This window comes from Scomber japonicus, chromosome 14 (genome assembly GCF_027409825.1).
Source record: "Scomber japonicus isolate fScoJap1 chromosome 14, fScoJap1.pri, whole genome shotgun sequence".
In the NCBI taxonomy this organism is placed as follows: Eukaryota; Metazoa; Chordata; class Actinopteri; order Scombriformes; family Scombridae; genus Scomber; species Scomber japonicus.
In genome coordinates this window covers 17,656,548-17,671,931 of record NC_070591.1, presented here as the reverse complement: position 1 = coordinate 17,671,931, position 15,384 = coordinate 17,656,548, and the positions used below count along the sequence as shown (strand labels likewise).

Sequence of the window (15,384 nt, the reverse complement as noted above, 5' to 3'; positions counted from 1 at the left end):
ACATGCAAACCCTGTCTTACCTTGCGCAGTGGCTTGAGCTTAGTCTCCATGATAAACTCATATTTACAGAGCTCACAGCAGCGAGTGTCGGAGCTCTTGATCCACTGCTGTAGACAGGCCTGGTGGACGAAGCGCAGGCTCCCCGTGCAGTGGCACGGTGTGATCAGAGGACTCTCGTCATCCCCTTCACAGTGACAAATCCTACAGGAGCCAAAGAATACAGTCAACACTCAGCTGGAGGCAAAACTAGTGTAACAGGATGACAGAGCAGAGAAAAGATAAAAAAGGGAAATGTTGACAGATATCTTACCAAAGTCAACCTCAAGTTTTTGATGATAAGTGTCAGCAACTGTCTGATAGTAAGTATAACATAAAATATGTGTTAACTCTATACTAGAAACAGATACAGGTGAGCATGGCAGCGGGAATATAATTTCTCAAATATAATAGCATATTAACACCCTGAAAGTAATCAACAGCAAATGTCCTAGGTGAAAAAACTCAATCAAGACAAAGCACTTCATTTTCAAATCAAAATGATATTTTCTGAAAATAATCCTCTGTGTTCTTGCAGCAGCGGGACACAAAATTGAACGCAGCTAATTTAATGTCAGATACCCTGCAGTTGTAGCGGCAGCAATCATGTTGCCTGTGATGAAAATTAAGTGAAGACCGTGTTAACAGACAGGAAGCAAATTAAGACCTCATAAATGTCCACAGAGTTTTTTATTTTTTGTTTTTTTTTTACACTTTAGAAATCTAGTATTTGTTGCAAGGCTACCACATGCAATTGCATTCAATTTGATGAGTTGTTTATGATATTGTGTCCAGCCCTTGTAGATGCTTGCAAAGTCTGTAAGGCAGCTATTCTGGGCAAAGACACAACTGGAACATTCGATTAGCTGTCTGCTACTTCAGAGGACTACTGGACAGGCTTTTCTCAGTGAGTGGACCCAAACACACTTTTAATATTAGACCGAAGCGGTCCCCCTCTCCTCCTCAAGATGACATATTCGACTTCGTCTGGCAGTTTGGAGGAGAGCAGCTATTAGTCACCCACACTAAGGGAGAGTGTATTTGTCTGTGTCTGTTCAGTGCGAGAATCCAGATATGTACATACTTCCACCAGTTAGTCTGAGTCAGTGGTGAGGGATAAAATGGAGGTTTGAAAACAGTTGGAAAGGCTTATTATCTCCAAGTCGAGACACAGACACAGACACACACACACACACAGACAGACACACACAGACACACACAGACACACACACACACACACACACACGATAAAGTCATTCTCATGGGCTCAGAGTTCTCAGTGAATGAGCAATGAGCCTAAAATCAGCGACTGCTTGTTTCTACCTCAACACAATTTTAATTAAAGGTTGAAACAGTTCGACTAATTGAGCCAGTGGAAAGTAAGGAAAATCCTTTCCAGTGTAGCATAAAGTGCACATGATTTCCCTGCAGAGGTTTCATAGATAAACCAGTAAAAAGCAACTGTACACAACTGAAGGGCATATACTTTCATAATTTTAACCTATTCTTCACTTAATACTTACTACCGATTTCTACAAGCAGATGCATAAACCAGGAAGGGTTTGTATACTATATTTTCCCCTGAGTGAGACACAGAGAGCAGTGGCATGTCTCTCCAGGTAAGAAGAAACAAATAAACAAAGGTACAGAAAAAGAAGGAGGGAGAAGGAGAGAGCAGTGTTCAAATGGGATTGTCTTTATCCCAGTTCAGCAGAGGATAAGAATGCATGAGGACGCAACCACATGCACCCACACATGTTGGAAAGTGAGCAAGCAGGATGGATAAAGACTATTTCCAGACTTGACTGATCTGGCCACAGTATTACAAGATTAAGAGAGAAAGTCATTTCTACGGGTTCCCAAAACAGAGGAGGAGATGGAAGAGTTGAAAGAGGACTGAGGGATTAAAGGAAAGAGGAGGCACAATTAACATCTCTAGACAAGGGTTTTTTTTTCTATTGGTTATAGCTGGGCTGCTTTGTTTTTGTTTGCATGGATCACAAGATGATGAACTGCAGTTTCTCAACCCACACATACTGTAATGTACTCCTCTTTCAAAAAAAATGAAAAAAACCCTTGGCACCTGCTAAAATGGACAGATTTACCAAGTTATTCTAATGTGGATTTTTTAAATTCAATTCGTAGGAGGGGATGACAAAAAAAAAATCTCTACATCCCCACAAGCAGCCCTAAGTGATCCGTAAACTACATGAGTGGAGGAGACTTCTGCTTCTGCTCAGAAATTCAGGATCTTCCTAAATTTCATGGAGTTTCATCTGCTAGAAACAGCCAAGATTATATCAAATCGGCTTAAAAAACACTTATAGATATAAATCTCAGAAATGTCTTTCATTTGAACCTGTACATCCCAAATATTGAACAGATTAACAGAATCATACACAACCCTGCTGTAAATATGCAGCTAAATGAACCATATCTCTGTCAACCGCAGCGCATTCCAAGAACTGTCAGGCTTGGGAGGGAAGTTAAAATTTAATTTGCATCGCTCGAGCAGCCAAAACACACCCTGTTTACCAGTAATTCTAAGATGGCAGAGGCGCCGTTAGAGTGTGTCAACATGAAAATGTGAGAGGCAAAACAGTCGGGAAATCACAAGCACCTCAAGCTGAGAGTGAAACAAGCTCTGCGACATTACAGCCCAGGCGAGGCATCCACTTTCTTCCTGTTCTCTCTTGTCTGTTTCCTCGTACTTCTCTCTTGTGGCATTCAGGCAATCTGGGCACTCCTTGCTCTCTCAGTGTGTCGCTCTAAAGATCCCCCTCCTTCCAGTTATTCCTTGTACTGCCCTTAAGTGTTTGTGTATTTGTTTTCAAATAAAATTTTCAGCGCCAATCAATTTTTGTTTTTTTTAACGACTGTGCTAAACAGATATTTATAGGTTATATATGGAACACAGTGTGATGACTGAGGCTTTTTGTTCTCCTCTGTCCTCAGTTGGTTTTCAGTCTGAACAGTTTAAACTCTACACCCTGCCAGAGACACGCTGATCAGCGAAAAACACAATTTAATTAGCGGCAGCTCCACTGGAAGCCATCTCCCCCTTTTTCCTTCTTTCGCCTCTCTCTACATGTCTTAAGAGGTTACTCAATTATCTTTGTGTGGCCGAGCTGGCTTAGAGCAAGAGAATATTAAATTAGCTAAGAAGAAACTTATCTTTAGGATGAAGGTTAAGGAATCACTCTCACTGGTTTATACAGAGACATAAAAGCTTAAAAGGTACCCTGTGGAGTTCGGTGCAATGGGGTAATGATTCTGTCCTGTTTTGTTTGTATCTGATGCTCTGCTAGTACATGCATGAGGACCCAACATGTTTAATGTGTGGTATATAAAATACCAAGAAGACAACCAACAGCCGAAGCAAGATTGGTGGTATGTATCAGATGAAAAGGGTTGAAAAAACACCAGGTTTCATGCCGTTAGTCTCATCAACAACTGGTGGCAGTAGTGCGCCAAGAAACTTAGCAATGCACCAGTGAAAAGCAGGGAAAAAGATGACTACCAGCTAATGTTTACATGGATGTTAATGATGCCAGGTTCAAAAATATTTTTAAAAATTCCCCTTGTAAATGTTTAAGTTTCTGTGACCTCTTACCAGATCATTTATCTACTTTCTGAAATTTTGTCAATAAAAGGGCTGGCTAATAATTAACATGTCATTCCTCTGTGAAAAACAACCGTCCACACCCACACACACTCTCACAGGTGAGGACAGGCTTGGCTGTCAGCTCACGCTTCAAGCCACCTGACAGAAGCTGGCACGATGTGTTTGTTTCTGTTTGTGTGTGAGTGTGAGTGTGAGAGTGTGTGTGCAGACATTGCGGAGGCTATTTGAAGCCAATAATCTGCCTGCTGATCTCTGGCTTTCACCTTGTCAATTCTGAGCTCTCATGTTTCTTTATCAGCTCACCGCTGACGTATAAGATGTATAATCTGGACTATAGTGCATGCGCAGCTGAGTGGGAAAAAAGAGACGTATACATAATTGACATGTGTTGTGTTTAGGACTTAACCCTTATCAGTCCCCTGAACTGCTGCCAGGTGAGGCATTGACAGACAGATACTATAACCCAGACAGGCTCAATTCCATCTACACGTATGAGGGGCTCAAAATTCCTTTTCTTGGCAGCTTAGTCAGATCTACTGCTAGCAAGCTTCATTCAGCCACATAGCAACGACCTGGTCTGTAATCAAATATTACAATCTGTCCTGCCTAACATTGCCTTGCTCTGCCAATCAGATTGCACATTGATGGTCACGTGAAACAGACTGATGAAGGTCCTGTTCACCAATCACACAGACTCCATCGGTTCAACACCATTTTTGTCCCATCTTTCTCTGTTCCACTATTTCTCAGACAGAAACACACTCCACTCCTCAATTCTATTAAAATATGTAACCTAACCTCTGACCCCTATCTTTTCCTTATCATTGCCATCCCTGTTATTCCTGCTTTTACTGCAAAGCTTAAAGCTTATGGGCAAAATCAATCACAAATTTTCACAGTCCATGCTAGACACTTTAATGCCTCATCGATCTGGTAACACTGAAATATCACAAAAAACCCAGCCTGACTACACAATGAAAAACATGGCAGAGCACCTAGATAACAGTGAAGTGAAATGAAATGGTATGAAATTAAATGAAGACACATGGGGGGGGCGGGGGGCAAGTGTACAGTGTTCCAGTGTGTATGCTATAGACTAAAGCATCTACTGTGTGTGTTAGGTTCCTGTGGCTAATAGCTCCACTCCAATTCGATTTTTTTTTGTTGCTGCCATTTTTGCCTTTATTGGATGGTGGGTGGCAGCAAAGAGGCAGACAGGAAACAAGGGGAGAGAGAGATGGGTATGACATGCAACGCACCATCGATTCCTTGCTGGAATCAAACCAGGAACGCTGTGGTCATGTGGCATGCACAGTAACTATTTGGCTACAGGGGCGCTCCCCAAGCAGGTGTTTTGAAGACAAATACTGCTGGGTTGTTAAGATATTTGCTGGGTAGTTACACTACGGGGTGAGAAGCTCTCCACTACTTCACAGGGCTCTGGGGTTCACTGCCACGTCATTGTACAGGGGTGGTCTGGGCTCTACAATGTCACAGGAAGGGTGTGGATCTCACCATCCAGACAGTCACCCACCTGCAGAAGTCGCCAGATAGAGAATAGGGTGACAGTGGCTCAGTTTTCTCTGACAAAGGGGTCGGGCAGCAGTCCAAGTCGCTGTCCTCATCCATATAGCACAGAGGGGCTAGAAGAACGCCTGCCACTGTTCTTGTATCTGTTGCCAGCTGGCTTGTTCCCTTTTTAGCTGTACTGGGCCGGTCCTCCTCAAACACATCATCATCTCCCACTAGGTCCTCAGGGGCAAACCCTGACTCATTGCCTTCCAGCAGGGCGCTGGAGGACTTGGCGATGTGGAGGTGGGAGGCATAACTGCCCATCTCAGAGCACTGCAGGCTGGCCGAGGTAGAAGACCGGGAAAAGGGGAGGAGGAGACGGAGGTAGTTGGAGCTTGGGGGATGATGGTTGGGATGATGGTGGAGGTGGCTGTTGGAAAGAGGAGGAGGAGGGGCGGTAACAGCAGAATCAGAGGGAAGAAAATTACTGGGAGGAACGCCCAACATGTATTTGTAGTTGTTGGTGAAAGAGGGTACGAGGTGGGGGTGGGCTTGTGTTGAAAAGGCTGGATTTGGATTCTGGTGTGCAGGTGCTAAAGCCAGCTTGCCGTTTAGCGTGTGTGCCCTTCCATCTGAGCTGGGTGGCTGAGCGGGCTCGGGCTTCAGCTCCAGCTCTCCCTCGGAGCAGGTGCGATCTATAAAGTGCAGACCACGACATAGACTGTCCACACGCTGGCCCACATCGTTCAGAGACATCGAAAACCTGAGTGAGCTGTTGGGGTGGATGTTGACAGAAGAGGGGCGTAGCAGAGAGAGCCAGTCTCGTTGTTTGGTGTGTTTGGAGGCTGGTAGGGCGTCTGTACACAGGGTGGTCACTGAAATACCTCCTGAACCATGGCAAGTTTTACTGTTAGAATTCAAAAGCACCACAGCCGTCTGCTTCTGACAGTCCTGATCCTGACTGCTGGTGTGAAAGTGTTTGCGTACGTGTGTTTAATGAAGGAGGAACATGCGATAGACGATGGCGCAGGACAGCGAGAGGAAGGAATGGAAGAGGACAAAAAAGAGAAATGGAAAAGACATCATGCTTCTGAAAACAAAGGAAATTTTAAAAGAGGAAAATGTGCCTGAAAATGTGCAACACTGAATGACCCATGTTACTATAAAACCCATTTTCCAGCACTACACCACAAAATGACAGTATATTGCACACTGCAATGTGTAACCCAGCATTGCTTACTGACTAGGGTTCACCAGTAAGGGGTTCATAAACAGATCTTCATATCACTGTTCACATAAATGTACATAGATAAGAATGAAAAGAGCTTGAGGTGTGTACCTGCAGATGTCCTGGCTGGAAGGAGACACGGACGTCCTCGAGAAGCTGCATGGAGCGTTGACTGAAGTCGGGCTCCCTGCCTGAGAAGAAAAAAGGAAAAAAAAAGCAGCTTAGGAATGAAAATACAATCATGAAACATCTTGAACCCTAAAGGTAAAACAACTACTGTATTATTCAACAACCAGAACCAAAATCTTATTTCCTGTGTTGCTTGTGCTGTAGTCAGAATTATCAGACTCTTGCCACTGTCAGCCTCTGAATCAGATCTTTACAGAAAAAGAACGAAAGCCTGTCACACACTGATGCGCGGCATAATACAAAGGGAAAACACAATACTGGCAGTTAATCTATCTGATTAAAGGAGTGCCAAAAATCAGTCTTGGTGCGTCACAGAGCAGGCAACACACAAGGCTACGAATAGCGAAGAACAGAAGAGACAGACTGTGAGACAGAGTTATAAAGAATGACGCGCAGTGAGAGGCACAGCTGGAGGACCCAGGGCTGCAGACGTATTCAGCCACCTCAGAAAATTTTTAAAACAGATGCTCCTGCGGGGGCTGATATAATAATACAATTTTTTTTATTATCTTCCTCAGCTTTCAGCAGTGTTTATTTTACACAAACATTGGGGGGGAATAACTTAAAATGGTCTTGTTTATTATAGCATGGGTTGTTTTGAAAATCTGGGAACATGACAAATTGACACAAAAAAGTCTGATGTGGCAAGAAACCCAAGCAGTCAGATAATCAGACAAACTGTAGACAAGCAAACAGTTTAGTTGAATTAGCTTGATTATCTAAACCACATATTTTACTCAGCTAATTATGAGGCTACAGCCTATTATTTTAGCTTAGCATATAGACTGGAAAGAGCAGGAAACAGCTAACTTGTGCAAAAGTAGAACACCAAGACATCTAAAGCTTAACATGTTAAATCTTGTTTGTTTAATCAATGCAAAAACTGTAAACTCATTTAGTGACCACAAGCATCCGGGAAGTTCTTGACAGACATTTGGACAAGCCAGGCTAGCTATTTTCACCTGCTTTCAGTCTTTATGCTAAGCTAAGCTAAGGGCCAAGTTTGAAGATAAAAAACAGATTTTAAGTGTATTTACAGCCGTTCGACGAGTCATCCAGTGTCTCAGACAGCATAAAGATTGGGTAGGGACAGTACAGAATGGGATCCGATAATGTTTGGGTTACTAACATAAAGACAAGGGGGCCTGGTAATTTCAACATGAAGCTAATTATCTATTGATTTAATTTCTAACTAAGGGAGAATTTATAGCTCATGGCCTGACACCAATCAATACAGAATTCAATGTCCAGCTACACCCTTCAGCCTGTTTTTCTGTCTGTCCATGAACTGCATACAGTACTGTAGCTTCTCTTTAACGGCTTTTTATTTTCACTTTCACACTAAGAGACAAACATGCTGTTTTTCTTCCTTCTCTTCAGATAGACTAGTTCATCCAAGGTTTCACCAAATATTTTTTATTTCTCTTTAATATTTTATTTATTTTCTTTCTTGTTCTGAAAAAGCTCACGTTAAAATATTCTGTTAGGGGCTTCTTCAGGAGTCTGGACTAAAAGTAAAAATGAACACAGCTTTGAGAAGTGAGTGAGAGACAAAAAAAGCAGTAGAGCATGATTATTATGCAGCTGATGTAGCTATATTTAACTACATAGGTGGAACATGCTGCTTCAGCTCTACACTTTAACAGTGACTAAAAACCACATCTTTGCCACAAATTGCCTAAATTATTTGGTGAATTTATGTATATCAGCTTCTTCAATCTCTTCATGTAATCTCAGACTGAGTCCATGATTTTAAAATCAGGGCTCTGTGGGGGCCAAACCATCTGTTGCAGAACTCCTTGTTCTTCTTGTAGCTGAAGATAGCAATTTGTGACTCTGTCTGCATATTTGTGCTCGTTGTCATGCTGCAGAATAAATTTGGGACCCATCAGACACCTCCCTGATGGATTCTCATGATGGATAAGAATCTCAACATCTACAGCTTTTCCACAGCACTTCATGTCTTGCTGGAAAATTATGTGACTGAAATCTAAATGCCATCTGATAAAAAAAACGAAATGGTATCTTTATTCCTTATTTTATTCTAGCTGTGTAAACATTATGTTCCAGTGCTGCACTGAATCTATTAATCATTCATTTTGTGATCTCATGTGCATTTGTCGGTGAATAAGCAACTAAGAGTTTAACAACAAGGTGATAAAATAATCGAGATAGTAATGATTAACTTCATAATGCCCTGTATGACTCTCTTCTTTTGGCTATATTAGATGTCTGTATAATATAACACACACACACACACACACACACACACACACACACACACACACACACAATTATCCTCTTCTGCACTTGATTTACCGTTTCTTCCCTGTTTCATTCCTTGAAGATCTATTTTCTCACCACTGCAATTACCATAGCAAAATATACCTGGAGAAAAATACAACTCTCTTTTTTATTCATTGTCCTTTCCTCAAGTAAAAAAAACAACTTAAAATCTAGCAGGACCAACAAATCAGTTTATCCCAGTGAGATCATTATTCGCACTGCAAATAGTACAAAACCCATCACAACTGTGCAAGGTCCACTTATTCCTAACAATCAATATCAATTTCTCAAATCTGAATTAAACTGACCTAAACTGAGTGATGGTTGTTTGATCAGACTACTGTTTCCAAGGTTAAACATGAACTACTTTTCTTAAAGGTTATTTTTTGGGGGAATTTATTTATTTATTTGACAGCTGAAAGTGCAGAGACACAGAAAATATGGGTAGAAAGACAGGTATGACATGTTATATGTTAAGTATACTTTCCAAAAAGTCACACTGTTCCTTTAAACACTTCACATTTAAGCTTGCATGGACAAGGAGTCCTCAAAGTACTATGAATGACATTGTAACAGCTACTTGAGTTCACATGTTAGCAGAGCTATCGGTATGACAACTGACTGAAATGCCTTGATGATGACGAATCTAACCACGTGATAGCTAGTAAGTGGACCTTGAGCTGGGGTTGTTTTGTCAAACATAAAAAGATTTCAAAAAGTGCGTCAGATTTTAAATATGGCATCAAAGTGCTGTTGGTGAGGATTTGAAGTTACTATACATAACAAGGTCTGGTGGTCTGACAGTCTGCCTGGGGATTTAACTGATGTTTGTGTAGCCTGTTTTCATTCTCCTGAGAACAATGTCTCTCTATAACCTTGGAGCATGTTAATCACAGAGCGAAAGGATATTACTACTTTCTTTAACATTATACAACCGCAAACTTTCAATAAATTAATTTTTTTTATATCAGAAAATTTCATTTTATTACTATTGCAATTGATATTATTTTTAGCCCTCATTCTTTCATTGAAAGCTTCTGCCAGACTCTCACAAGGTCACACAACTAATCAAAAGTGAGCTGCATTTTAAAACACCACTAACGTACTGCCATGCTGTTATATGCTAAGTACACTGATACAACCAAACTAACTACTGATGAGTTGTGACTGATTAAGTGCTGATAATGTATATCTCATGATAACTCTTTCCACACTACATTTGAGCAGCATGCTGCAGCAAGCTTGTACAAATTTTGTTTCATGTGCAAACATGTAGATGACAAATAAACTTGAAACTAGAAATAGCATCTCAACACAACTGCATCATGGCTATAGGTTATTTTAACTCCACTGCCAGCTGCAAGAGACTAGACTTTTCCCAAATATAGCAGATGGAGGGAGTAGATGGCTCAAGAGGAAAGGCTAGTTACAATGATTATACTACAGCACAGTGTATAATCACTATAAGTAGGAAGCGGGACCAAAACTGTGCAAAATTCAATCACAGACCTGCTGACATCAGGTCCACTGAACTAAAATGTAATTTTTCATGAGGTACTCTCAGGTACGGAAGTCAAATACTAAAATTGTTGTTGAGAAACTACACGTTTTGAGCCGTGATATGTGTGATTTGTTGGCAGCAGTTTGAGCAGGAGTCTGAAGGAAAGCTCGTTGATTTGATTGGCCAATCATTTATCTTAAATCATGCCTATCCATCTGCTTCAATGTGACCTCATGTCAGCTTGTAGAAACTGGCAGTCAGTGCTGTAGCATCAGCTCTTGGACAGGCTTCAGGGTGGCAGCACTTGATTTAGAAAAAATCACTTTAAGATCACTAAGTTGTTGCTTCATATACAATAATAGTTTTTTTTGGCAAAAACACTCTCACATGACAGGAAAATTACATTACAGATAACCTATAGAGATGACAAGATATAGAAAATGATGTGAAAAATCTGAAATTCACAGTTGGAATTCACAATGGATTGACTGATAGTGGTAAACACGGATACACAGCTAGCTCAATAATTTCCTTACCAGTACATCTTCTCTTCGAGCAGTGATGATGTTTTTTTTTTTTTAGAACTCCTATTATTGTTTCATGTTATTCTGGAAACTTTAATAGCGGTGCTGACATGATAAGTCGATTAATTGACTGACTGATCGATCAAAGTGATATATATACCTTTGTAGCAGTGCTTATAAATATAATATAAGGCTGTTTCAGAGATAAAAGTGCATCATTGCTACTATTTTTTGCATATTCTCCATAGATGTAACTTTACAGCTTTGCAGGCAAATCAGCAACAATGCAATAATGATATTCTCCACCAAAACAAACACAAAGCATATTGCAATAAAAACCATTCAAGTCTGGCCGACACCAGTTTCAGCAGAAACCCATAAAAATGAGCAATACTGCAAGACTGAGGAATTCAACAAAGAAAACAATACAAACTGTATCATGGTCCAAGAAATTTACTGCTAACTTCACTTTCCTCAAAATAGGGGCCTGGCTCAGTGCCTTGTTTCGGCAGCAGTAGTATGTCATGCAGTACAGAGCAGCAGAACTGGTAGAGAGCTGGAGGACAGACCTGGGTTGTGCAGTGCAGCAAAAGAGCTTCAAATGCTGCAAAACTGAAGCAGCTTGAATTTTAGAGCACCGCCAGATGTTTGGCTGGCTATCAGCGGCGGCCCATTGAGTGGTGAGTCGCTGCTTTGTGTCTTTATGAGGACTGTAATACTTTAATTCCTTCCCAAACAGTGTAGGAGGCATCGCACAACTCCCTGGCACAGTGTTAAAGAGAGAAACGGCTACAGCTAAGCCTCCTGACCCTGCAGAGTGGAAACTCTACTCATGCCAAATCAACGGGCAATCCTCAGCCCACACTCAGTGCTCAGATAAAGTTTTCAGAGCTGCTTTTGTATATTCAACACTGACCAGTCTGGCATTTACTGAAAAATGCTTATTTGCCCTCAATATCACCATTCAGACCACTTCTTTATAAACAGCTCGATGAAAGACAAATATAGACCAGACAAAAGATAATACATTTTTGGCTTTGGATACACATATGCATTTATATGCAAGATCAGTGACAAGCTCTCTGTTGGAGGCAATATCATCTTTATGAAACAATTTGTCCCTCGGCTAAATGCTGTAGCTTATTTTCCTGTTATTATATAAAACTCTCACTCCTGGTGTGTGTGTCACATGACAGGTACTCCAGGGGGGGTATAACATGTAACATAGAAATGGATACATAGAAAGTTGATGTTTTTCTGAGTCATCTTCACAAAGAAGAAAATGATTTGATATAAGAAAACACCAGCAAAATCTAAAAAGCAAAAACAAAAGTAATCTGCCAGGTTATCAGTATAAAAACTGGCACAGGTACTCTACAGAATGAACTAATTCTTCGGATGGTTAAGCTTTCACATACAAATTATCCCAACTGCCAAGCTGGAGAGGTTATAAAATCTTCCTCTCTGACCTATGTGGAAGTTATTTAACTAGAGAGATAGCTTTCAAGTGGGTCAACAATTGGATACGAGTGCATTCCTTTAAATTTTGATCTGACACAAGTTGATATGATTCAGGTTGAATCTATGCCATGTGAGGCAATGCAAGGTGTGTTTCTGTGTACTTATTTCCAGTCTGGCTGGATGTCACATGGAAATTACAGTAAACACTTTTGTCACCAGAAGCTCATACAGAAAAGGCACATACGTAAATTAACCACAGTTCTTAACATTTTATTATGATCGACTAAGTGCCTTTATCCTTCATTGTCTGAAGCTTTACAACATGAACTTGACCTACATTTTATATTCTTTCAGCAAAAAAAGGAACATTTGACTCAGTGCTGGAAATATGGAAATCTTCCATCTCGTACTGCCAACACTGCAGAGAGCGGGGGAACTTATAAATGCACTGCACATATGCATAAAATCATCCTCTGTAGTCTGACAGATCATAGTCTTATTCGTTTCTAAGGAAAGTTTCGGGAAGATTGTGTTTTACCAAAAATATATTGTCTGCATAAAATAATCAACAGTAAAATATTGTGTCTCCAGTCTTTGACAATATCTGTCAAAAGTTTAGAGAGAACTCCTTGCTCAGGTCTTCCAAAGTGGTCTGGTGACCTTTCCAGGCATATGCAGACTCCCTCTCTTTAAGCATTGAGACTCCATCTATCAACCTCATTCATCCAGAGAACAATTAATGCCAATTTAAAATGTGCCAGGCAGTTGCATTTCCCTCTAGGAAGGAGCAGGGAACACCAGCTGCCAGGCAGACCTCCTGATTATTAATTAAAGGTGTCAAACTTAAGAGCCTTGTTCACACTTTGTCTGTCACTCCAGTACGAGCATTTGTAGATGAATGGAGGTCTAGCTAGGACATTCAATGACAATGCATGGTATCCAGAAACAGCTAGCTAATTAAATCCACCCCTCAATTTACAGATGAGAAACCTGGCACTTAGATCTCTTGGCCATCTCAAGTATATATATGTGTGTGTGTGACTGTGTGTGAGGAAGTGCAACAAGAAGAAAAGAAAATTCAGTTACAGACCACACACCACACATTTGCTGTTCAAGCTAGACTAAATCTCTTGCATCTACCTGCAATATTGATATCTGTGATATCAAAGGGTATATTTTAATTGATCAGTTTCATCTATTTTAAGCCGTCAAGCTATCGAACTCTCCTATCACAGCAGCTGCAGACTCACTGCCTTCTCCACAGACACTAAACAGAATACAGTTGGAAACCATTAAAGGAAAACAGTGAGGAATTGTACTTGTTATTCAGGCAGGGCTCTTGAGTTGAGAAGCAGATCCTACTTAAAAGGAGTCTCTGTTTCATCATTTCAGCCATGATTTCTATCAGTTACCAAATGTATTTGATCTGAGGGCAACAGACTTGGATTTACCTCACAGGACAACCACATGAGCTCAAGTTCACAGATTAATATCTCAGAGTACTTTAAAATTATTATCCACTATGACCGTTGAGAACATTTGATTTTGCAAGTGTAATTCCTCATTCGACTTTCACAGGCAGACAACACAAAAGGACTGTAATGAATAATTCAGATCCGTGTACTTTTGGTTTCACTGTTACATAAAAGATAAAGGATTTGTTTGGCTGTCTGTTTGTTGGGCTGCTCAAACAGACTCCGATTTAAATCAGTTTAGATCTTACAAAATTATTTTCATCATATCCATTAATAAGAACAATGGCCAAAAGCACCAAAATAAACAAGACCTCAGTTGCAAAGATCTATATAAAACAATAGACAGATTTACCACACAGGTAACCACACAAGCTTCCATTTTAGAGATTATTGTGTGACTTTTTTATTTTATTTTTTTAGGTAAGGGTACTTTACATTATTACCCAATCTGACTTTTGGAAAACGTGAATCAACTTTTACAGACTGTGCTTACTTTAACAGTGCACAAACACAGTTTTACAACACAATGGACTGTAATGGAAATGTTTGGTCTGCGCTCTTTTGGTTTCAGTATTACATGAGTGGTGTAGACGAAAGGTTATCTAAAGGCTGCTCATGTTGCTTGCTCCAATAGAGTTGTGATTTAGAGCTCACACACAACTGGTGAAATTTCATTATAACCAATAAGAAGAACTATGTGCAAAAGTACCAATAAAAACAAGATCTCAGGTGCAAAACCACAATAATGTCTGTTAGTTTTGCTGTGTAAAACATCATTTTGTGTCTAGAGTCTCCATATTATATCGAATATATTAAATATTGAATTGAATACTATATATTATTATTATGATGATTTTAATCATGATCAGGTGCAAAAAAACATCACAATTAGCTACATAAGTCTACAATGTGCATACAAGAACAAGCCTCAATTTTCAATTCAATTAGTCATCATCTGTTATCTAATTGAAACAGCTGTCTCCATCAGAAATTCAATTCAATAAATCAATGCCATAAACAGCCAGTGTTGCTTCATGTAATGCGGTTGGTATATGTTTTATTAAGCATGTTGTCTTAGAATATAATATTTATGTTTAACTATTTAGGTAACTAGTCCTGAAAATAATTATTGGTATATTTGTCATTTGGGTGCAATAACACCCATCCTGCTCACCTTTAAAGAGCGGCTGCCTTGTGGATCAAACATTACTGCTAGAGCAGCCCCGTGGTGATGAAGTGACCCTGACATATATTAGCACAAGTAAAGGGTTTATCCACTAAGAGGCTCAGGAGAACAAGGATTGAGCCTGTTTCGATGCAGGCCATAGCTTCGCCTGAAGGAGCGATGGAGAAGAGAGGGAGGAAATAGAAAGATGAAAGTCATAGACAGGAGAAGTGTGTGCAGGCACTGTTAGGGCAAGTCACACTGAGTAGAGGAGCTGAGGTTTAAAGACAGGTTGATCAGAGAGGCAGCCCTGATTGGGACGATGCAATGTGAGAGAGGCAGGTTATCTATCACCTAACCCTAACCCACTGCATGACTATAC

General features: G+C 40.3%; 1 protein-coding gene across 2 annotated transcripts in view; it reads right to left on the bottom strand.

Annotated features, from left to right (window-relative positions):
* marchf8 (membrane-associated ring finger (C3HC4) 8) overlaps positions 1-15,384 on the bottom strand; it is a 73,486-nt gene that overhangs the window by 8,256 nt on the left and 49,846 nt on the right. Inside the window, exons 4-6 of one of the 2 annotated variants that reach the window (XM_053333097.1) lie at positions 6,513-6,592; positions 5,196-6,137; positions 21-201 (exon numbers count right to left, since the gene is read on the bottom strand). In XM_053333097.1, the coding sequence (XP_053189072.1) occupies positions 21-201; positions 5,196-6,137; positions 6,513-6,592 (1,203 nt within the window). The remainder of the gene's footprint in view (positions 1-20; positions 202-5,195; positions 6,138-6,512; positions 6,593-15,384) is intronic. The other variant, XM_053333098.1, reaches the window with a different exon arrangement.